The sequence below is a fragment of the Bufo gargarizans genome, chromosome 3 (assembly GCF_014858855.1).
Source record: "Bufo gargarizans isolate SCDJY-AF-19 chromosome 3, ASM1485885v1, whole genome shotgun sequence".
NCBI lineage: Eukaryota > Metazoa > Chordata > Amphibia > Anura > Bufonidae > Bufo > Bufo gargarizans.
This window is the reverse complement of record NC_058082.1, coordinates 295249593-295275039: the sequence shown is the minus strand read 5'-3', so window position 1 is coordinate 295275039 and position 25447 is coordinate 295249593. Positions and strand designations below refer to the sequence as shown.

The following is a 25447-nucleotide window of genomic DNA, read 5'->3' as shown; positions in this document are numbered from 1 at the left end:
CCCTGTCAATCAAGACGACGAGGGGGCGGTTTTCTGCGGCGGCTACCAGCAAGTAGACTCCCTACTTGCTGGTAGAGACCGGATTTGCATATTATAAAACTTCGTGATCTCAAGAAACGGCCTCATGAAAGTAAGTGACAACATTATATTCTCATATATCGCACTATAATGACTGTAACTAGCCACAAAAAAAAAAAAAGACTGTTGTGGGGTGACAGAAGCCCTTTAAACAGGATAAGATGCAGTGTTCAGCACAGCCGTCATATGGAGGAGCCCTTGTGTCTGTGTAAATGAAAATATGGGGTGCATAACTTGCAGAACATGGAGATCCATGTGGTAATTGGTGGGGGTCCTAAAGTTTAGACCCCCAGGATCAGCAACCTTTGGCACTCCAGCTGTTCTGAAAATACAACTCTCAAAATCCTCTTTCACTCTTACGGGAGTTATAATAACAGCCAAGTAAATGTGCATGCTGGGAGTTGTAGTTTAATAACAGGCAGAGTGCTGGTTGCTGATCCTCAGCCTACAATATTGATATACTGCAGTGCACAATACAGTTCTGTTTGGTGCACTATTCATGTGTGTTTAGCTGGGGCAACGGGGAGATTCTGAGTGCAACCACTGCCACACGACCAAGGATCGCAGTGTAGCCATAGAAATGAATGGAGGGGGTCTTGTATGGTGAGCATCGGTGATCTTGACAAGCCTCAGGAGCGGGATATGCACAGAAAGGGCGGGCCCTGTTCAAAAATACGCTATAGGTCCCAGTCATTTCTAGTTCCACCCCTGTAAACAGCATGAGCTTTTACTACAGTCCAGCTCGCTAGTTAACCGCTGACTGTGTAAAAAGTCACGCAGCCGAACAGATATAAAGCTCTTTGATGTCTCATACATTTGCTTGAAAAACGGATGCAAAAAAAAAATATAATAAACCCAAAGTCATATAATTAGTTCAGATTACACTGCTGTTAAAACTGTTAGACAAGTACAATTGTGGTGATGTGCACATGGAAATTGAGTCATTAGTCATGAAAGGCTCTGGTTATTGACATAGTTGTACTTTGTATTGGCTCCATTTAATACTGCATACACTGTAGTGGGAAGCTGGAAAAACGAAACGCAATTCCGCAATAGTTTTATGGGTTTTGCTTTACCGGGTTCCCTATGCGGTAAAACTGATGTGTTACCTTTATTCTCCAAGTCGGTACGATTACGGTGATACCACATTTATATAGTTTTTCTTGTGTTTTAATACTGAAAAAAAAATTCTCTTTTCACCACCATATTCTTGCCAATAACTTTAGTTATGTCTATGGCGTTGTGTGAGAGCTTATTTTTAGCGGGACGATTACTAGTATTTATTAATAACATTGGGGTGTGTATGCGTGCGCTTCCACACTTTTTCCTGTAGTGTGCAAGCAGGACCACCACTGCTGAATTGCAATGTGGTCGTAACTAGGGATGAGCGAATCAATTTAGGATGAAACAGTATTAGAATGTATTGGCTCCTATGAGCCGAAGTTATTTGAGCCTATACATTCTAAAACTGTACGATCGCCCCCTAGCAACCATGCGTGAAAATTGCACCGCATCCGCACTTGCTTGCGATTTTCACGCAGTCCTATTCACTTCTATGGGGCCTGTGTTGCGTGAAAAAACGCACAATATAGAGCTTTCGTGAAAAAACGCACAAGTAATGCGTGAAAATCACCACTCATCTGTACAGCCCCAGTGAAATGAATAGGTCCGAATTCAGTGCGGGTGAAATGTGTTCACCTCACGCATTGCACCCGCGTGGAATTCTCGCCCACGTAAAGAGGGGCCTTAGAGTCCACACTGTTTTGGAAGCAGAGGGGGGCCTACACAATATTAGGCAAGTGGTTTTAAAGGGGTTTACCCATCTCAGACTCTGATGGCATATAGTTAGCATATGCCAAAGTCAGATGGGTTACATAGTTGTTAAGGTTGGAAAGACTAAAGTCCACCAAGTCCAACCTGTAATCCTGCTATATTGATCCATGGAACAAATCACTGGATCAATGTCCATCTTCCTTTTAAAGGAGGGGTTTGGCCAAAGAGAAGGGATGTAAGATTTCTATAGATTGTCATAAGCCTCAATGTTATTTTGAAATAAAAAGTCATCTTTTTGAAGCCATCTATTGTATTTGCTGTGAGCAGCTCCTACGGCAGGCTGTTCATGAGATTCACAGCCCTTACAGTAAAGAATGCTTGTCGCCTTATGACTGAATATTTTTTTTCTCCAGACGTAGGGAGTGGCCCCTTTTTGAGGGGGTTTAACACAGAATAGCTTTCTTCCATGTTTTGTATGGTCTATTTATATATTTATACAGGTTAATCATTTCCCCCCTTAGACGTCTGTTTTCAATGCTAAACAAATTCAGTTTGTTTAATCTTTGCTCGTAGCCAAGATCTTCCAGGCCCTTTAGGAGTTCAGTTGCCCTCCTCTGTACTTTTTTTTTTTTTTTTTTTTTTTTAACTCCAGGGCATCCTTTTTCTGGACTGGTGCCCAGAACTGAACCGTGTATTCCAGGTGAGGCTGTACCAATACTTTGTATAGTGGCAATATTACATCTCTGTCCTACGAGTCCATATGTCTTTTAATACAAGACAAAATTCTGTTGGCCTTAGAGGCAGCCGACTGGCATTACATGCTGTTAGTCTATGATCTACTAATACACTCAGATCCTTCTCAACCAGCAACTCTGCCTAGGACATAGGCTGCATGCAGATTATTACCCCCAAGGTGCATAACTTTACATTTATCTATATTGAACCTCATTTGCCAAGTGGAGGCCCAAACAGTAAGTTTGTCCAAGTCAGTTTATAACTTAACATCTTCCATAGACTGTACGGTATTACAAAGTTTTAGCGTCATCTGCAAAAATAGAAAACAGCACTATTAATCCCATCCTCTATGTCATTAAAGAATAAGTTAAATAATAGCGGACCCAGCACAGAACCTTGGGGTACACCACTTATAACCGTAGACCATTCAGAGTACAAATCATTGACCACAACTCTTTGGATCTTGAAGCCAATTTTCAATCAAATTACAAATTATATTTTCTAAACCAATAGACCTCAATTTTACTTTTGGGTGTCCCTGCGGGACAGTATTGAACTCCTTTGCAAACTCCAAAAACGGGGAACATTTATTAAGACCGGCATAAAGGACCTGCGCTGGTGGTGGATCTGCTGGAGTCAAGTAGAGGTACAGGCCTCTTCATAACTTCGGCGCATCCTGCACCAGTCTAAATGTAAGACAGCTTCCTTGGTGTCTTATTTTCTACATCTAAAACTGAAAATGTAGAAAATGATGAATGAGATGAGACTGCTGGCCTGTCCCCTTTCCCGTCCACAATTTTTAGACACAACGTGAGCAGGGCGAAGTCGCAGATAGCGGCGCAACTAACCACTGCTGTTGTCACACGGAATTGAAGCAACGTCTCTTTTTCCCTGCACATTCTTCAGTTTCATTCCTAGTACTGTGTGGATCTTGTACTCATATCTATGGCATGTTCAAAGAAGGATTCTCACACAGGAACAGGCACCGTCTTTAGGTCACTGTGGTGAGGTGGACGCGTGGGAGTTTGACTATAGTACAGCTTACTTGGCTATTGTTGGAACTCCTATGGAAGTGAATGGAGGGAGCCGCACATAGCGGCCGTGAGAAGGGACTCTGTTCTCAACATGGCATATCATGTGGCTATGAGAAAGATCTCAAGATGGGAATATCCCTTTACAGATCTTTTCACGCAGTCTTGTGACAGAACACGGACCACACATGGCTTCAGAGTAAAAAAATATGCTTGTTTTTAATTACATAAGGAAACAAAGCAATTGTAACAAAAATACAGCGCTTTGGTGTAGTGAAAGTCAGTTCAGCTTCTGTTCCGAGTCCGAGACCCCAGTATACGAATATGCCTTCCCCAGTACAATCCGGTCACGAAGCAGCTTGAAGAAGGCGTAGTAATTACTGAAAAGGATGAGTGCAAGAGAAATGGTATGATGCCACTTCTCAGAAGATAGCAGTGAATATAGTTGGTAAAAGATGAGAAATCCTTCCAGTGTGGTTAAAATGTTCAGAACTCGCAGCGGGTTACTGAAGAAAAACTGGCGGGTGGGAAAAAAATAAAATTTAACATATTTGGAAGAATCTAGAAGACATTACAAAGTATTAAGAACGTTCAAACCTTTCCACTGCAAAGTGAGCAGACGGCCATCAAAGGGGTGCAGCTCCACACATGACACCATCCTATAAGTGCTAGGACATACTAGAACAAGATTTTAACCCTTTCACTGCTATGGATATATAAAATACATCATGACTAATCTACTGTCACATAGAAGAGATGGTACTTATTAAAGCCCAGTACTATAGGCAGGGCCATCTTTAAAGTGGGACAAAAGGGGCAGCTGCCTCTTGAGCCCCGCTGGCCACTGGAGGACCTTTCATGGGTCCATACTTTATTAACTAAGTAGCAGGACATGTAGGGCATACATGGGGATGTCCCTGCACTTACTATTATTTCTGGGCACCACTCTGTTGCGGCCCCTGTTGCATTCACCCACGCTGTATGCTAAGTAACAGCATCGGAACACCAGGGAGGAGACATCAGCTTTTCTCCCTGGACGTTCCTTCTCCCTGGCTGTAGCGCTGCCCAATTGAAGCGCAGAACGTCACAGAAAAAAAAACCTCACCTTCTCCCTGGCTGTGACGTTCTGCGCTGCGATTGGACAGGGAGAAGGAACACCCAGGGAGAAAAGCTGATGTCTCCTCCCTGGTGTTCCGATGCTGTTACTTAGCATACAGCACGGGAGAATGTAACGGGGGCCACAGCGGCGCCCAGAAATAATAGTAAGTGCAGGGACATCTCCCATGTATGCCCTACATGTCCTGCTACTTAGTTAATAAAGTATGGACCCATGAATGCGGCAGCGGCACTTGTGTTCTCACTCTTGCCCAGGGTCCAATCAATATTAAAGATGGCCCTGACTATAGGACAAAGCTCTAGGTACAATATTAGAGGGAGCAGCACCAAAATAAATGAATTGTCAGTCCTACAACTACCATGCTAAACTTCACGGTTGAGCAGAGAGGGGAACATTCTGAAACCACTGCCTTGAACACCAAGAGAGCTTGTCCTCTCCACTGTCATGTTCAGGGATGAGTTTTTTCTCTAAACAGAAAACATTAGCAGTTTTAGATGTAATCACTGTTTCAGACACAAGGGGGAGATTTATCAAACCTGTATAAAGTAGACTGGCTTAGTTTGCAGCTGCAAAGTACCCCATCGACCCTGCTTCCCAAACAGCAGAAGTACTCACTGAACTGATATAGAATTGGGCACAGACAAAACCTTCATAAATCTATAGTCTACCAATCTTAAAAACACAGGGCAACACTTTGATGGATTATTCTACAGGAAACCTGAAAATATAATAGGAGGCAGAAGAAGTGTGTGAGATTTATTTACACCAGGGATGCCCAACCTGTGGCTCTCCAGCTGTTGAAAAAGTACAACTCCCACTATGCCCTGCTGTAGGCTGTCCTGGTATGCTGGGAGTTGTAGTTTTGCAACAGCTGGAGGGCTGCAGGTTGGGCATCCCTGATTTACACAGATCAGGCTGCGTCTCTGATATCTAGTGCATCTTAGGGTTCATTTGTAGTTCAAATCCACCACTGCCATCTGTCTAAAATCCAGCATTTATGCCGGAAAGAGGCTGGATCACTGCTAAACCCCATTATGGGGATCTGGTGGTGAACTGCAGAATCCGGCAATGTTGGATTCTGCAAAATCAGGGAGGCTGCTCTCTGCCAGAACATGCTGCTGGATCCATTGGCGCATATGTGAACATATACTTCCTCAGAAGGCAATGCTCAATCAGACCAAGGAGCTGGGGAAGGATATTTCAGAAGCTGACCAGCAGGCTAGAAAGCAGAGGGAGAATGGAAGATTCATTGCCCCTTACCACTGCAGAGCTGTAAGAAGTGACTGACCCTGCTGAGGATCTGTATACTGCTAGTATGAAATGGGAAAGTGACAGCAGGAACCCCCCCCCCCCCCACACACACACTTCCTGCCTCTGAGAGCATGCACAGTAAGGCTACAAAAGATGCTATGATTAAGATGTCACCCACAGACTTCTGTAAAACTATTTTGAAACATTTTCTCACTTGGCTGGGGGTACCCTATAATAGGATGGATGTAACAAAAATCCCAAGACTAAAGTTTAATAGGAGAACTTACATGGAACCGAAAATGAGACATATCAGAAGGAATCGCCACATTATAGTGACCAACCGCTTTGTAGACATTCTTGTTGTGTTTTACCAACACCCCCTGGGGCCACATGCAGTCCTCCATCCACCTGCAAAACAAACCGTAATGGAATAATCATCTAGTGAATAAGGGTAACGTGACCAACAGTCCGACAGGGTCACCTCAATCCGATATCTTTATCGTATATGTAGAACAGAAGGTGGGCCAATCCTTGAGCCCGTCGGTGTCTGCCAAAGTGCGATGTGAGGAGCTGTAACTATGGTCAAGGACAATATATATCCTTTACGGCCCACTGGGTAAATGAGGTTCCTGCCAAGCCAAACCAGCAAGTTGGCCAGGTGACGCCGCTTTCACCTCCACATTCTCACGCCGTTGGTCCTGCGACAATGTCCGCCTCTGCCCCCTCATCCACCACTATGTCCTCAGCCCCCACTGCAGGAACAATTCACAGTGCCCATCCAGCATACCACATGTGCAGGGCACAGCGGTGTCATGCTGCTCTACACCTTGTTTGCCTGGGCGAATGGAGTCACACAGGGGAGGAACTGCTCCGTGTCCTTCATCAAGAAATTGAATCCTGGCTTTCTCCCCGACGACTCAAAATCGGAACCATGGTGACTGACAACGGGAAGAACATTGTGTCTGCACTGCGTCAAGGAGGGCTGAGCCATGCGCCCTGCATGGCACACGTTTTCAATCTGGTTGTCAAGCAGTTCCTGAAATCTTCCACCCATATGCAAAACATCAAATATTGATGACCTATCCTACCCTTTAAGTAAATCTGCCCCAATGTAAAAGCGCTCTTCTTAATTTCCCATCTTGTATCCTATATCCTATCCAAGCCTAACATTTAGTCACCATACCGTACCAACTTATTATTTTGTAGCTCACAAGTTCAAAACTTTTAAAATGATTTAACACTTGGCCATCTTATCAACACAGGAAATAGTAGGTTTCAAATGCCAATTTTTCCCAAGTACCAGGTGACCGCAACAGATGCGCAGAACAATCTTTATCCTCGAATAGTCGGCTACCAATCTGATGCCTCCTGTATTCAATGATGCCTAATAATCCTTTTGTCATTATACCACAGTGATTTCTCACCTCAGCTCTCTCTTTACCCAAACCACCTCACCAGGCAGGACAGGGGTTGGGGGATCCGTGCTCTGGAGATGCTTGTGTATCAAACATTTATGGCACATTCTGTGGAAGGTGGTGGGGTGGTGGTAGCTATATACTTACGAGTGTTGTAGCATGTTGGAGCACAGCGCTGGGTCCACTTTTTGCCAGCAGCCAAGGTGAGCAGCTGCTTTATGCAGCAGATCACAGTACCGTGCAGGCAGGAGGTGCTGGGTGAGGATTACTGAAGTGCTTAGGGAAACTTGAAGAAAGAGTTCACATGACCAGCGCTTGTCATAATACTGTGTGCTCTGTATCAATAAAGTTGAAAAAAAATACAATAAGTAAACTGAATGTGATATGAACAAACCACACAACAGTTGTGTGTCTTAAAGTGCATCTACATTTTCTAACAATTACATTAAAACCTATTCTAAATAGCATGTAACTAATAACATGTGATAGATGGAATATTTTTTTCTCTGTTTTACTTGGGCTACTTTTACATTAGCGGCAGCCTTCTCCGGCAGGCTGCCCGAACCGTGCTGCCGCTAGTGCATTGTGCCACCGGAAGTACACTCTGGCCCCAATGACTATAATTGGGTTGGGCCGGAGGACCGGCCGCAGCACGGCAAACATGCCGAGGCGGTGGCCAGAATAAAACTAAGACGTGAACTAGCGGCAAACATGCTGAGGCTGCTGGAATACAGGGCCTCCTGTTATGTAGAGCTTTTAGTGGAGCGAGTGGGCACAGGCAGAAGCGTGACATAGAACATTGCTTGCTCCACTAAAGCCTGGCAGAGCACATCGGAAGTAGATTAGGCAGAAGAAGCGACTTTCATTTACTGTTTGGGTGCTAGCACAGCATTACCTAAGTTAGTGCTGCTTTGGGGTGGTCTATATTGTGCATAAGATCCCTTTATATATTGATCTGCTTATTTTTCACTATGGTATCTTTTTCAATGTGGGTATGGGTCTGGTTTTAAGGATTTTTTTAATGTTTATATTTTGTGATTAAATACAGATGATGGGGCACATTTATTAAGACCGGCGTTTTAGAAACCAGTCGTAATAGAGCCCCATCGCTGGCGATGGTGCCGCTGGAGTTATGAAAAGGCGCAGGCCTCTCCATAACTTCAGCGCATCCAGCACCAGTTGTCTTAAACTTAAACCAATTTCTACGCCTAAAACAGGTGTAGAAAATGGTAAAACCTTCATTATCAAATGAATGAGATTAGATCTTTTTTGGAGTGTTCAGCCTTTAGCAGAGTGGCACTGGCACAGGCAGAAGCAGCAATGTGTGCTCCTGCCTGTACATGACTCACTGTGCATTCCAAAGCGCTATACACATCTAAATTGCAGGTGCCTATTTTGTATGTAAAACAGAAAAAAAAAAGTCTATTAAAAAAAAAAAATCTATTATATGTCATTTAGCATAGGTTTTAATTAAACGGTTCAAAAAGTTAGGTATACTTTAAAGAAAAGAAGGTGAGGTGGATGTGTACATTGTTGGTCCTACAATTACAGGGACAAGATATAAGTATTGTACCTTGACAAACCATACAGGCACAAATGCCACGTAGTATGCAGACAGCATGGAGCTAAGCAGCACCTCCCGAACACGCCAATTGAAGTCCAGCTTTAAGTAGTGCACTTCACTACGTATCAGGTCTGGAGAGAGGCAGCACGCATGTGTTGGAAGAGGATCTGTGCTGGGCCGCCACATGTGCTGCAGTACTGTTAAGTAATCACGACCTGCCTTATCAACAGAACCTAGATCTCCACCAACACGTGCGCTGGGAGCATGGGCAAAGAGGCTTGACCGACGAAAATCATAGCCCAGGTGCAGAAATGGGATGTACATACCAAATCTAAAAAAAAAAAAAAAGGGGTATAAAAAAAATATAAAAAATGTCTCAGCTAACAGAACAATCATGTCATGACACAAAAGTATCAATTAATTTATAGGGTAATATGAAGACTATAAAAGACAATAAAAATATTATCTATTCACAGGCAGTAAATTCTCTACTGTGGCATAAATTCTAATTACAGAATTTCTGAACTTTCAACCGATTACTTACGGATAGCATAAGAAAAGAAGGTTGAGGAAGGAGTGTGTTCTGAACAACAAGATTAGGGAGCGACATAAACTCCACCCTGTTCCAGTAAGAACAGCAAACCGTGTGGCCACCAGCAGTATTGAGTGCGGGACAGAAGACTTTCCACCTTGTGAGGCCTAAACAATGAGAAATACGCAGTTATTTCAACGCACATTAATGTTTTCCAGACCAGAAATCTAGTGTGTAGCAGACATACCTCCCGAACAATTGCTGCAATTAATCTTCGAGCAAGCACGATTGTTGTGAGGGTCAGCACATTAAAATCTATCAGGTGGAAGTTCTACCATATTTAAGAAAAGAAAAAAGTTAGAACAAACACAAATTCCACACATGCATAATAATCCATATTATCTATTCTCAATATTTAGTGTATAGTAACCTGTAAGATCTCAGGCCCCATTCACATAGCAGATTTTGCAAAGGAAGTTTCTCAGTTTGAATACTGGGGGCCTGGTGGCGGTTTAGCCCCACTGAATGAAGCTCAAGCATGCTTGGGCACCTTCTGTGGCATCCAGCACTGTCCATCTAGACACCATGCCAAGAAAAAAACGTGTCATTTATTGGCACGGTCGCAGCTATGACCTACGGTACCAGTTGCATGAAAGGCAGCACGAGTTCCCATTGAAAACATTCCGGGCAGAACCTGCTGGCTTTTTGGCACATAATCCATGCCAAAATTCTAGCATCAAAAGATTCCATGTAAACCTGGGACTTCATGTGTTACACGCACACTGAGGAACATGCTTTAGATTTCTGCCATATAAGTTAATGAGGTGAAATCCACAGTGAAAAAAATAAAATAAAAATCGGTGACATAATTGATGTGCAATGGGTGTGAAAATCTGCAGCATGTTCAGTTTTGTGCAGAAATATTTTCTGCTACATTTGGATTGGGTTTTGAATATGCAATCCACATGTGCTGTAATTTGCTGCAGATTTGTGCTGCGCAATCCACATTATGTGAATTTAGCAGTAATCTTCACTAAAATAGCATGTCAGGAGTGATAATAGCCCCCTTTAAAAGGCTTGTCTGGGTAAACCAACGTAGAGCCATTAAACCAGGCACAGGAGCATATGGAGCTATAGAAACAGGACTGGCGGCTGGATTTCATTACCGCCTACTGACCAACACAAATCACTTAGGCAGGGATGTGCTCAATGTCTCTCCCTGGACCGGAAGAGAGAAGAGCTTAACAGCTGAAGCATTGTATGAAGTCTAGATTTTTGTGAAACACATGGAAGATAAATCAAGCATGTTAGAAAGGCACTGGTGTGCCCTAACAGCAGGCTTAGGCCTCATGCACATGAACGTTGTTTGTTTCCGTTCCGTTTTTTATTGCAGATAGGATGCGGACCCAATCATTTCAACGGGTCTGCAAAAAATGCGGACAGCACACCGTGCACTGTCCTCATCAGCATGTCCGTTCCGTAGCACCGCAAGCATGTCCGTTTTAGGCATTGTTACAATGGATCCACAAAAAAATGAAAAATGGATGGCATACGGATGTCATCCGTTTTTTGGGGGGCCAATCTGAAATTTGCTCACCGCAAAAAACACATACGGTCGTGTGCATGTAGCCTTACTGAGCAGACAGTCCTGGACTCCTTTAAAAGGTCCTCAGGGCTGACTGTGGATCGCTACCCCAGTTTCTGATCCGATCGCAGTGGGGGAAGCTCCCTTTGGTCATGTCACAGCATGATCCACAACATGATCAAAGGGTCAACAGCTGGGACTGGAACTTCTGCTGACCCTGGCTGTGAAATGAAGCCTAAGCTATGGACCCAGTCTGTTACTAACAGCCGGTTCTCAGCGCTGGAGTGTTTAGGCAGCCTTTAAACCCCCTCAACTGCAGCGACGGGAAAAAATGTTGCTGCAGACCAAAGACCTGCACCGCCCACCATCCAAAGACAGTGGGCAGTTAAGGAGTTTAAGGCTTTTACACTAGCGCTTTTACTGGATCCGGCAGGGTTCAGCAAAAACGCTTCCATTACTGATAATACAACCGTCTGCATCCGTTATGAACAGATCGGGTTGTATTATCTTTAACGTAGCCAAAATGGATCAGTCATGAACTCCACTGAAAGTCAAAGGAGGACGGATCAGTTTTCTATTGTGGCAGAGAAAACAGATCTACCCCCATTGACTTGCTCCGCATCCCAGGATGGAAAGTAAACTACAACATGTTGCAGTTTACTCTCCAGTATGGGAACGCAACTAAACGAAACGGAATGCAATTTGAAGAATTCCGTTCTGTTCAGTTTTGTCCCCTATGACAGATCTCAATACCATAAAACTAAAACGCTAGTGTGAAAGTAGCCTAAGCTGTGTACAAAGCAGGTGTCATGATCCAAGTTAGTTGTCCAGACAATCCCTTTAATCTAATTACCTTGAGACTAAAACAAGCACAATTAGTCTTCATACACAAGCTCAAATCTGGATGCCATAAGCCCTGTGAAAGGAGTATTCATCATACATATGTTCCCTTATCATGACCATTGTGCCGTTTTTATATCACGTATTCATTTCTAACATTTACTAACATAAATCCAAGGTTGCCCCTTGTTATTGCTCACCAGAGACGTATGTGAAGGTGGGTGCGATGGTGGGTACCACCAAACAGTCTTGTAGATATTGATGTAGTGCACAAACAAGGCAATTAGGTGACACAGAAAGAGCTGCAGCTCAAAAACGAGGTGGCGGTCTGCAGGTAGATCAGGGATTTTGCAATGTCGCAGTGGTACCACTGTCTGTGCAGCAAGAGGGGGACTGGACAATCCTGTATTGGAACTACTCCTAAGTGGAGAAGAAGAAAAAAAAAAGCATTAAGAAGAACTTTACCTGGAAAAGGCATGGAATGTTGCAAATATAAACTCATAGTTTCAGTCCTAAGTTGTCAAATGCACTAATTTCACACAGAGGTTATAGAAAGAGAAAAAATAAAATGTTAGGGGGTTGACCACTTTATAGACAAAACATTTATAAATGGTGATGGAGGTGCAGAATAGTAGTTACATGCATCCAGCAAATCTGCAGATACTACCAGTACCTGCATAGAAGTAGAGCGGTCATGTAGATAAAACACTGCCAGTCTGCAATTACAAAAGCGCATACATGGGCAGCTGGGCGCCTATACTTCACAGGGCTAGGATAAACTGCCGATTATACTTTTATCATTACAACTTAACGGTTTATTCCTTTTTTTCTAATTTTTCAACCAACCCCTTTAATAGTCAATTCGTAGTATAACCATATCCACACATGGCAAAATGGCTGTGGATTTTAGCTGGGTTTACACGCACTGGCTGCTAGGTTTGTCCGATACCCTGCTCATAGCAGCCAACAGCTGCATGATTTTGTCGGTAAAACCGACTGAGTTTAAAATCCACAGCATGCTCATTAAATTGCAGAAAAGCGGCACACTTAGTGTGGAATCCACAGCAAAGGTGTAATTGCGCTAGCAGTTGTTAATCCGCTATAGTGGTTTACCCTGCTTATACACAACAGTTTTCTCCCAGTGCCTATAGAAAGGATTAGGCAAAATTCATGAGAACGATCGGTCCGGGAAACACGGTTCATGTGTCAGCCACATCTCCCAGACCAACTGCAGCTCCCCTGACCCAAACTGACTGCATAGTGGCGTTTTAGGATAGTCAGTTCCTAACTGATCGAGTCTGATGTACTGAACGGACATGATTTGAGTATACAGTACAACAGAGCTGTGATCAGATAGGAACGGACTAGGATCATAAAACACTATGATACAGTCAGTTCAGGTCAGGGGAGCCACAGACGGTCCAGCCGACACATGGTGATTTTTGGACCAATCCCAGTCGTGTGAATCTGCCCTTAGACTTCCTTTCCTTCATGGTTGTGCCGGTGCCTAATAACAGACCTCAACATAGTAATCGGGCAGACATTCTTGTGATGTCTACAGTATATACCTTAGGCTAGGCTACACAGCGACATTTATTATGATATTCAATGGTGTCATACAGAAATGAAACTTGGATGGATTTTTTGCAACTGTCATGTCGCAATTGTCGCATTATGCTCAATATAGTGTATTATCTCTATTCTACACACAGTACCTATCACTCCACATCCTAATATCCACTTTTCCTGTACTTCTGATATGTATACAAATGCTCAGTACCACAACACATTTCTCTACATGAAATTAAAACTTTTGGAGTAAGTTCGTTTAGAATTGTATTAGCTTTTGGTATTACAGAGGACACAAGTGCACCTATTGCCACCTAGAGTTAAAATACAACCAGAAGGTTGTTCATTTTATGCCTGCATGTTCTTCTTATTGATTTACTACTCGGAAGTCATATCAATTTGCATTGGCAAGTATTCGCAATGACAGAAACTGGAGAAATGATGGGAGTAGTTCTGAAGGCAACCGATGGCTTGACACTTTTGCATATTTGCAAAGAGTGCCAGAGTCAAATGTGGACATATGAGATACTGTACCCAAGCTGATGGTACTCGCGTCATCTTACCATGTACTCCTTATTGTAATAAATATACTCATTTGCTGTTACCTTGAAGTGAAGACATGGAAAATCCAGCACCCAAAATGGAAGAAATCAGTAAGTCCCATCAGGGATCCTAGGCCAGGCCAAGCCCAAAACAACAGCAGCAATTATAGGGATGGATCAGCTTTATTGCAATATTCACACAAGAAACTGCACATCGGAGCAGTCTTGATGCGTTTCGACCGTACAACGGTCTTAGGCCTCATGCAGGCCGCCGTATGCGGACACGGACCCATTCACTTGAATAGGGCAACAATCCGCATCCGATGGTCACTAGCGCAATATCCTGCAGGAACCCTAATAAATGTAATGATTAAGACTTCATGTATACCATAAATTGGTCGAAATCCGTCATAATGCCCTTGTCTAAAAAAGAGAATCCGTCTCCGCTAGTGGCACCAGAACTCAAAGTCGTTACATCTTTTAAATACTTGGGGGTGAAAATATCTACTGATACTCGAGAATATGGAGATCTAAATTTGGTACCTCTACTTGAAAAGTTCAGGCGCAAAATGCAAGCGTGGGCTAAGTTACCTCTTACGCTGATTGGTAGAGCCAACCTTTTTTAAATGATTCTTATGCCACAATTGTTATACCTTGTCCATAATGCACCAACATGGATCCCAATCCGATTTTTCCACAAGAATAATACAATCTTTAGAGACCTTATATGGAAACGAGGTGGTCCACGCATAAAATTAAGTACACTACAGAGGCCTAAAACACATGGGGGAAAAGCTATACCAGACCCACGGGTATATTATGTCGTGGCCCGAATGCAACATATCAGGGGTTGGGGAGATAGTGAAAACCTAAACAAGACGGGGAAAATTGTGAAACACCTTATAGGAAAACAATGTCTGCTATCAGCCTTAGAGGATGGTACTTTCTATGATAGAGGCACGCAATATCAGATATTAGGAGTGATACACAAAATATGGTGGAAAGCCAGGTCTATGGCTAAAATAACAGGATATACAACATATACACCAATATGGCCAAACTATATGTATAAGGAAATGGGTAAAGTGTCAGAAACAAAGATGTGGGAGAGGTACTGTCTTAATAGGATGGCTCAGTTATTCTCTAATAATACTCTAAAAGAATTTTCACAGCTACAACAAGAATTTAATTTAGCACATAATGCCTTTGATCTTTATTTACAGCTCAGACATGCAATTCAAATCGCAAGTAAGGGCTCTTTCACACTTGCGTTGTTCTTTTCCGGCATAGAGTTCCGTCGTCGGGGCTCTATGCCGGAAGAATCCTGATCAGGATTATCCCCATGCATTCTGAATGGAGAGAAATCCGTTCAGGATGCATCAGGATTAGAGATGAGCGAACTTCTGTTTTAAGTTCGGCGTCTAAAGTTCGGGTTTGGATTAGCGGAGAATCCCGATCTGGAACCGGATATGGATTCCGACTTCCGTTGTGGTCCGTGGTAGCGGAATCAATAATGGCCGATTATTGATTCCGCTACCACGGACCACAACGGAAGTCGGAATCCATATCCGGTTCCAGATCGGGATTCTCCGCTAATCCAAACCCGAACTTTAGACGCCGAATTTAAAACAGAAGTTCGCTCATCTCTAATCAGGATGTCTTCAGTTCCGGACCGGAACGTTTTTGGACCGGAGAAAATACTGCAGCATGCTGCGCTTTTTGCTCCGGCCAAAAATCCTGAACACTTGCCGCAAGGCCGGATACGGAATTAATGCCCATTGAAAGGCATTAATCCGGATCCGGCCTTAAGCTAAACGTCGTTTCGGCACATTACCGGATCCGACGTTTAGCTTTTTCTGAATGGTTACCATTAGTGATGAGCGAACTTCTGTTTTAAGTTCGGCGTCTAAAGTTCGGCTTCCGGTTAGCGGAGAATCCCGATATGGATCCGGATATGGATTCCGACTTCCGTTGTGGTCCGTGGTAGCGGAATCAATAATCGGCCATTATTGATTCCGCTACCACGGACCACAACGAAAGTCGGAATCCATATCCGGATCCATATAGGGATTCTCCGCTAACCGGAAGCCGAACTTTAGACGCCGAACTTAAAACAGAAGTTCGCTCATCACTAGTTACCATGGCTGCCAGGACGCTAAAGTCCTGGCAGCCATGGTAAAGTGTAGTGGGAAGCGGGGGAGCAGTATGCTTACCGTCCGTGCGGCTCCCGGGGCGCTCCAGAGTGACGTCGGGGCGCCCCACGCGCATGGATTACGTGATCGCATGGACACGTCATCCATGCGTATGGGGCGCTCTGGCGTCATTCTGGAGCGCCCCGGGAGCCGCACGGACGGTAAGTATACTGCTCCCCCGCTCCCTACTACTACTATGGCAACCAGGACTTTAATAGCGTCCTGGCTGCCATAGTAACACTGAACGCATTTTGAAGACGGATCCGTCTTCAAATGCTTTCAGTTCACTTGCGTTTTTCCGGCGTGTAATTCCGGCAAATGGAGTACACGACGGTTCCGGACAACGCAGGTGTGAAAGAGGCCTAAAACAAGAAAGTATTGTTCAGGCACCAAAGCATAGTATTATAGACCTCACCACAACGCAGGGGAGCACAAATGGAGTAATATCTCTTCATTACATGACCCTGATGGAAATGCAACATAAAAATAGGCCTTTAGGATTGTATGGGAAATGGAAGTCTGACATTGGGGATCTGACTGAGGATTTATGGGATGAAGCAATGCAGAACTTTCAAATAATAGCAGTGAGCGAAGCACAACGGGTATCACAATTGTACTTGATGCACAGGGTATACAGAACCCCGGTTCTGTTAAAAAAGATGGGATACAGAACAGATGACTGCTGCCCAAGATGTAATCGGCATAACGCAGACCTAATCCATTTAATGTGGAATTTCCCAAAACTTAGGAGATATTGGATAGATGTTGTGGAATTGATGAATCCTGTGTTCCAAACATAGAGGTTACACCACTAGCATGTGTTTTAGGATGTGTTAAAGTACAGCCAGGGATGGATAGAAAAAAACGGCCATTTTGCGTATTTTATATCAAGCCAGAAAAAGTATTGCACAGCACTGGATAGATCCACAACCGCCAACACTGCAAGAGCTAGTAAACAGGGTACATACCTTGGTAAAGTTAGAAAGATATGTCTATCAGAAGAGAGGAGCGGTCAAAAAATTTGAGATAGTATGGTACTCGTGGTTAAGATATTACAACACTATTTAACAGTATATTGGGTAAAATGCGGCCATAATATTGTATGCTAGATTAAACATTGCCTGTTGGGAAGTATGGTTGCCATTTATATGTTGGATGGGTGAAATGTGAGTATGTGGTCTGTTGAGGACGGAGGATAGAATGGTGGCCACATGAGACATATAGAAGAGAGTATGTTAATGATGTATGGTATTACAAAGAATATCACGGAGATGATTCTGGACTTTAACTGGTCGCAGGACTGAAAAAGGGGTGGGAGGGAGGAAGTGGGTGGGTGGGTGTAAGGGGTTGTTATTGTAATAATATATAGTTTTTTATGAAACTCAAATAAAAAAAAAATGACTGTGTACGGTCGAAACGCGTTGAGACTGCTGATGTTTTATCAAGTCCCCTGGATCCGCCCCTGTAATTGCTGCTAATAAAGCAAGAAGCCTGGAAATTTGCTTCAGATAGAAAACTTTCTGAATGGTTTTCAGATTATGTCTCCAGGGCTGAAATCACAATGCAATTTCTGGTGCAGTTTTTCATGCAGATTTTTGAGCCAGAAGTAGATTCACTAGGAATGGAAAATATAAAAGAAAGGACATATACGTCATCTGTTCTGTGTTTCTGATCCGCACTTGGGCTCGAAATCACTGACTGTCTGAATGAGGCCTAAGGCTGGGTTATACTCACTTTTTTGTTGCGTTTTATTGTACTTTTGTTTTTGTAAAAAAATAAATAAAAATTAAGATGTTAGCTAAAAGTCTACTAGAATCATGACAGATGGGACACACAATTATTATTATTATTTTTTTTTATTTGCCACAGGCAGTTTTTACAATTTTGGGGACTTTTTTGTGTTAATGGCCTGTAAAAAAAAGTTGTGCGTTTAATTTACACTTCAAAAAAAGGGTGCATACGATTTTTATGCCGTGGTTTAGCAGTAAAAAAATAAAAATTATAAAAAAATACATTTGTGAGAGAAGGGTACCTAAGGCATTCTTATTGTTGAGATAAAATGGAAGAAAAAAAAATACATTTAAAACAAGCTCCTGGACTGGTCACACTGTATCCTTAAAGGGGTATTCTTATCTCATAAAGGGACGCACATGGCTAGGATCCTGAGATTTCATCTTTACATACAATCATTAATACTAAATAATGTGTGTATATCCATATGGCAGCTATCGATGACATCTCTGGGCATACTGCTGACACCTGACACGTCTTAGTTATTCATACATGCGTGTGTAAGGGCTGTCCAGCGCAGGCGCAGTATCCTCTCCCGTTATGTTCCACTTTCAACTACGGCTGCAGCTAACGATTATTTGAATAATCGATTAGTTGTCAATCGATTAATCGGGAAAAAACACCAAAATTATGATTTTACTTGAAAAATTATGTTCAAAGGCCATATTACAACAAACTGTGGATGGCACCGTTATGGGGAGGGGGATCTGTGGATGGCACCGTTATGGGGAGGGGGATCTGTGGATGACACAGATATGTGCCATACACAGATCCCCCTCCCCAATAACAATGCCATACACAGATCCCCCTCCCCAATAACAATGCCATACACAGATCCCCCTCCCCAATAACAATGCCATACACAGATCCCCCTCCCCAATAACAATGCCATACACAGATCCCCCTCCCCAATAACAATGCCATACACAGATCCCCCTCCCCAATAACAATGCCATACACAGATCCCCCTCCCCAATAACAATGCCATACACAGATCCCCCTCCCCAATAACAATGCCATACACAGATCCCCCTCCCCAATAACAATGCCATACACAGATCCCCCTCCCCAATAACAATGCCATACACAGATCCCCCTCCCCAATAACAATGCCATACACAGATCCCCCTCCCCAATAACAATGCCATACACAGATCCCCCTCCCCAATAACAATGCCATACACAGATCCCCCTCCCCAATAACAATGCCATACACAGATCCCCCTCCCCAATAACAATGCCATACACAGATCCCCCCCCCCATAACAGCCCGCTGCTCACAGCAGACTATTCTGGCAGTAACTTTTACTCAGCGCATCTTTATTACCTTACAATGAAGCTCAGGTAACAGGCAGAGCGGGCGGCGGCGTAACGCCACTCACTCACGTGATGCACCTGCTCCGCCCACTTTATGAATGAAGGAGGCGGAGCAGGCGCGCCACGTGAGTAAGTAACGTTATGCCGCCGTCCGCTCTGCCTGTTACTGGAGCTTCATTGTAAGGTAAAATAAAGATGCAGTGATTTAAAGTAAACCGCCCGCCCGCATAGCAACGAATCAGCGATTATTCGATAACTGGATTAGTCGACAACGAATCCCGTTATCGAATATTATCGATAGTCTATTATTCGTTGCAGCCCTACTTTCAACATAGCGTTATACGTGCTCTCTGAAGTCCACACTGCTCATTCACATGTTATGAAGGCATCTGCAAATCTCTGCCTCTCCATTTCCAGGTGGTTTATCCATGCACCAGCACTTGTTATATAATGCATGAATCCTTCTATTACGTAACATTACAATTAGAGGTGAGCGAATCAAAGCTGATGAAGTGGAATTCGATCCAAATCTCAGGAAAAATTTGATTCGCCACTCTGGGTCTCCTCATGCTGCCGCCGCCACCTCCACACTATGCCACCTTGCCACTCTGTGGTCTCCTCATCCTGCTGCCACCTCCACACTCTGTCATTGTGACAATCTGTGCCCTCCAGATACTGCCGTCACCTACAGACTCTGTCATTGGGCCACTCTGTGGACTTCTCATGCTGTTCCCACCCTCCCCACTTCATGACTGGGTCCCTATTTAGCCTTTTTGGCCTGGCTGACATAATTTATTTGACCCTTCTTCTGATCTGTCAGAAGGAAGGTAAAATGAGACGCACAACGGATCCTGTCTGTTTAGCAGCTGTAAGGGCTGTTTCACACGAGCGGATGCAGTGCGTGGCATCCGCTCCGTGAAAGAGTGCCAAAACCCGATGCAGACTGCAGAGGCACGGAGCATTAACATGACTGATAATGCTCCGTGCCTCTCTGTGATCTCTTTACTACGAAATCACAGTGACAACTGTGATTTCGTAGTAAAGAGATCACAGAGAGGCACGGAGCATTATCAGTCATGTTAATGCTCCGTGCCTCTGCAGTCTGCATTGGGTTTTGGCACTCTTTCACGGAGCGGATGCCACGCACGGCATTCGCTCGTGTGAAACAGCCCTAAGGCCTGTATGGTCCCATCATAATTGGCTTATGATTTGGTAGCCAAAAGCAGGAGTGGGTACAAAACACAGAAGACATGCAAATATTCCGTTCATGTGTTATCTCCATTTTGTATCTACTTCAGTTTTTTTGGGCATTAGCAATACTGATGGATTACTGACCAAATGCTGACTGAGTGAAGGCGGATGCTCCACAGACAGGATCAGTTTTTTGTGGATTATTGTTCTGACGGATCAGAGGAAGAGCAAAATAATCAGTGACGTAAAGACAAACTTACTGCTGACACCCTCTCCACTCTGTCGGGGGGGCTCTACTTGTATAAGCGTTTAATAGATCATGTTCTGTAGACATCTGTGTGGACAACTGATGACGGTGTAAAAGGAGTGCGCTTCTTGGCGCTAACATCGACCTGTAAGGCTGAGTTCACACTTGAGTTATTTGGTCAGTTTTGGGCCTGTAACTGCCCAAATAAGTGAAGTGTGCAGTGATTCTAAAAGCAACGACTGTCATCTGCATGTCATATGGACTCAGTATTATTTCACTACCACAGCAGACTCCTTATGCGTGTTACTGCAAGGCACAGTGTTCTAAATCTACACCACTATAAAGGCTCTCTTCAGCCAGGGAATAGCTGTTTTTTTATGACATTCGCCGCGAATATATTCGGATCGAATCGATTTTTCCCCAAAAATTTGGCGAACTGGCGAATCTAATTTTTGAAAAATTCGCTCATCTCTAATTACAATGTTACTATACGACTGTCTCTCTCTAAATGCATCAGCACAGCGACAATAAGAATATTTTTTATAATGATTTTCAATGGTGTCACACTGCATCATGTCACGACTGCAACACGACAGTCACACAAAAATCCAACTTGTCGCAGGCACTGTGTGACACCATTGACAACTTGCGTGACGTCACCGTGTAGCCCTAGCCTTACACTTGAGTATTGGGCAGTTATCCCTAACGGACGAATCTAGTGAATACAACCAGCAAGACCTATGCACGGAGGGTGCTGAAGCATCAGTCTCCCTGCCTGGCTGTCGTGGTAGGTAAGACAGCTACCAGTATTTCACCTAACAGAAAAATGGATCCAAATAGGTTGGTAAATGATTACAAGTTCACATTACTCTATTGAAATATTGACCATTACCTGGCTCTGGACCTCACTCCGCTCACAGTAGGAGCTCCACCATGGACGGCACCACCTGCAGATCCAGGGTCACATAGGGGAGCGCGGCAGTATGATGTCCGGCTTGGGCCTCGACGGCCCCCAGCCATATCTGGGGTTATCTGACTCAGTCACAAATAAGACATGTATGGTTGATGGACCTGCTGCTGTACAAAATAATACACAAAATATAATGAAAAAACAATTACGTTACATTATTATATAAAAGACCTCACATTTGAAGGGCCAAGTGGACGAAAACTGGCATTTCATGAAGAAATCAAACTCCCAAATGAACAATTTATGTGGACTTTTAGTTAATCTCCTGAATGTGTTTAGTCAGTTGCCTAGCAACTTAGTCCAAGACAAGCAGATGACACCTGCCGATCTCCTAGCAAGATAGTCACTATTGCCCAGCTCTGGAAGAAGGAATACTTCTTTAGGCCAGACACAGATGAGCGTGTTCATTTAGAGAAACTCGCAGAGTGTGGCAGTACAAGTTCCCATTCTGACCTCCGCTCCTCTGACAGGGCTCATGCACACAACAAATTTTGGATCCGCAAAACACAGATACGGGCCGCGTGCATTCCATATTTTGTGGAACGGAATAGCTGGCCCCTATTAGAAGCGTCTGTAATGCAGGACATGTTTTTTTTTTTTTTTTTTTGCAGAAGTGCCATATGGAAACGGAACATATGGAGTCATTTCAGTTTTTTTTGTGGCCTTATTGAAGTGAATGGTTCCGCAAAAAAAAAAAAAAAGGGACGGACACGGAAAAAAAATAAGTTTGTGAGCACGAGCCCTAACCCTGAGAGACCTGGAGTCTATTGAATTATAGTGACATAATGCTGTCAGTGTAAATTCAGTAGATTACAGGACTCTCAGGGTGACACAGCATTATAAATCCGTATACTTGCTCGTGGCCTAAAAAACACACATCTAAGTGAACGCATACACTTACGGATTACTTAAAGAAACCTCTCAGCCCTCCTGACTCGTTTGTTTCAATAAATGATTTCCCCATGAAATAATTCTGGAACATCTTTTCTAAACACTTCTTTCGCTCCTGCTGAATATTTATGAAAAAAGTTGGATGTGCCCCTAAAGACTATAACTATGTAGGGACACCGTCAATCCATTCATAAAAATCTACAAGGAATAATAGAGGAACGGCCTAACAGAGAGTTCTAAGCACCAGAGATACAAACATTGAAGGAGTTTTCCAAGCGCCCGCTGATATTGATGACCTATCCGGTGGATAGGTCATCAATGTCCAATTGATGAGGGTCTGACATGCTGCCCCTTCACCAATCAGCTGTTGCCTGCAGCCTCTGGGGCTGGAACACAAAGCACAGCTTCGTTCCAAGCGTAGTGGCCGTGCTGGGTTACTGCACTAACAGTGTACGGCAGGGATGTCAAACTCGTGGCCCTCCAGCTGTTGCAAAACTACAACTCCCATCATGCCTGGGCATACTACAGCTATCAGGGAATGATGGGAGTTGTAGTTTTGCAACATCTGGAGGGCCATGAGTTTGACATCCATGGTGTACGGAGTCCGCCGCTGGATCTAGAACTGTGAATGGAGCAGGAAGCAGACAGCGCCGGTCAAAGTGTAGTGGCCGTGCTGGGTTACTGCACCTTAGCTCTTACTGAAGTGAAAGGAAGCTAAGCTGTAGTAACCCAGCACGGCCACTACACTTTGACCGGCGCTGTCTGCTTCCTGCTCCATTCACAGTTCTAGTTCCAGCGGCGGACTCCGTACACCAGGGATGTCAAACTCGTGGCCCTCCAGCTGTTGCAAAACTACAACTCCCATCATGCCTGGGCATACTACAGCTATCGGGAATGATGGGAGTTGTAGCTTTGCAACATCTGGAGGGCCATGAGTTTGACATCCATGCCGTACACTGTTAGTGGCCGATCTCGGGTACTGCAGCTGAGCTCCTATTTAGTGTTGAGCTAAATTATGTTTTAAAGGGTTTCTACCACCAGAAATACTGTTATGTAGCTGACTGACATTAGCGATCCGCTAATGTCAGCACTACATAACAGTATGTTTCTAACAGTAGTTGCTGCAGCCGTTTTTGTTAAAAACGTACTTTTATAGATATGCTAATGAGCCTCTAGGTGCTATGTGGGCGGCATTAGCACCTAGAGGGCTCCGTTCACTAACCATTTCAGCCGCCCATCGCGTCCCTCCAGCCCGCCTCGCTCCTGTTGATTGACGTGAAACTTCTCAGTATCGAGTACCAATTCCCACGCCTGCGCCGTGCGCTTCTGTATTCGGCGCAGGCAGTGAATGCCGCACTCCTGGTGCCGGCTTCCTCATTGTAACGTAGTTGGCGCAGACCCAGTGAGGAAGCCGGAGCCGGGAGAATACAGAAGCGCACGGCGCGGGAATTGGTACTCGATACTGAGAAGTTTCACGTCAATCAACAGGAGCGGGGCGGGCTGGAGGGACGCGATGGGCGGCTGAACTGGTTAGTGGACGGAGCCCTCTAGGTGCTAATGACGCCCACATAGCACCTAGAGGCTCATTAGCATATCTATAAAAGTACGTTTTTAACAAAAACGTCTGCAGGAACTACTGTTAGAAACATACTGTTATGTAGGGCTGACATGGGCGCATCGCTAATGTCAGTCAGCTACATAACAGTATTTCTGGTGGTAGAAACCCTTTAAGTTCTGCGTCCAAAGTTCGGGTTATCGAAGAATCATGTTATGGATTCCAAATTCCGTTATGGTCCGTGGTAGCGGAATCCATAACGTGATTCTTTGATAACCCGAACTTTGGACGCAGAACTTAAAACACAAGTTCGCTCAACACTACTCCCATTCACTTGGATTAGGGCATCAGCTGAAGTAGCCTAATACACCCACTATAAGGCCTCTTTCACTCATCAGTGTTTGATCCTTGATTTCCCTCAGGGAGTCAAAACCTGGTGCTGGTCCAAAGCACAGAATAGGTGCAAATCTTTCCATGATAGCTTATCTCTGTGTAGCCTTCACTCCCGGTTTTGGCTAACAATAACTGATGGAAATCACTGACCAAACACTGAGGGTAGGACTCCAGGTTTTTACTTCCTGTAACCCTGATTGGTGGGGGTGCCGGTCCCCCACAGATCTGATATGAATAGGTCATGGATATGTCAGTCCTGGAAACCCCCTTAGATACGTCAGGAGCACTGACAGGCCTCCTTTATAGAGAAGGTTCACCAAGAGGAAGGAACCTATGAGGGAACTGCTGACAGGGGGGCTACTCGGCAGGTCACAAGCACAGCCCATGTATCTTGTATCTACTTTATACACAAATGCTGCTCCACTGACTACATGGGAGGTGACAGCAGATTATGGAATTGTCATTTGAGCAACTACCCAACAGTGACCAATGAGGGAGCCTCATAGACCAGGCACAGCAGCTCTGGAGCCATATATGAGAAGGCAGAGAAGTGCTGGGGCAGCTCCACACAGCAAGGAGTGGTACCACCAGATGTATCACGTCCCAGCCGCCATGAAAACCCCAGCCCCGCGCCCCCAGATACGCTCGGTGCGGCCTCGCTCACTTTACCTCCCCAGAGAGGGGGGGAGGTTAACATGAACCGCAGCCACCACCCCCCCAAACACACTCACCACTTCAGTCCGGCGGGAGCGCGCCTTGTGTCATAAAGCGCGAGGGCGCGCAGCTAGAGCCAGTTCGTAAAGGAAGCGTGCCGTGTGTGCGTGATGACATCACACGCCCCTACTCCAAGGCCAGCTTATTTCACTCT

The 25447-nt window shown here is 44.3% G+C and overlaps 1 protein-coding gene across 2 annotated transcripts; it reads right to left on the bottom strand.

Moving 5' to 3' along the window:
• Positions 1–3810: 3810 nt before the first annotated feature.
• TMEM39B (transmembrane protein 39B) lies at positions 3811–25414 on the bottom strand. Of its 2 annotated transcripts, none has more exons than XM_044287183.1 (9): positions 25311–25414; positions 21663–21847; positions 12122–12341; positions 9744–9827; positions 9509–9663; positions 8974–9295; positions 7548–7735; positions 6273–6393; positions 3811–4134 (listed from the first exon to the last, which is right to left on the bottom strand). In XM_044287183.1, exons 2-9 carry the CDS (start codon positions 21788–21790, stop codon positions 3898–3900), a joined length of 1455 nt encoding a protein of 484 aa, XP_044143118.1. In that variant the 5' UTR covers positions 21791–21847; positions 25311–25414; the 3' UTR covers positions 3811–3897. The 2 variants fall into 2 exon arrangements, with proteins under 2 accessions (XP_044143118.1, XP_044143119.1); XM_044287184.1 differs by having other exon boundaries at positions 21663–21844; positions 25311–25403.
• Between the last annotated feature and the right edge of the window lie 33 nt (positions 25415–25447).

Coding starts and splice junctions, on each gene's coding strand:
- TMEM39B (XM_044287183.1), bottom strand. CDS start 21,790: ATGGCTGGGGGCCGTCGAGGCCCAAGCCGGACATCATACTGCCGCGCT. Junction 6,394..7,547: donor TCCAACATGCTACAACACTC/GTAAGTATATAG, acceptor TTTGTTTTGCAG/GTGGATGGAGGACTGCATGT. Junction 4,135..6,272: donor TGTCTCATTTTCGGTTCCAT/GTAAGTTCTCCT, acceptor CCCACCCGCCAG/TTTTTCTTCAGTAACCCGCT.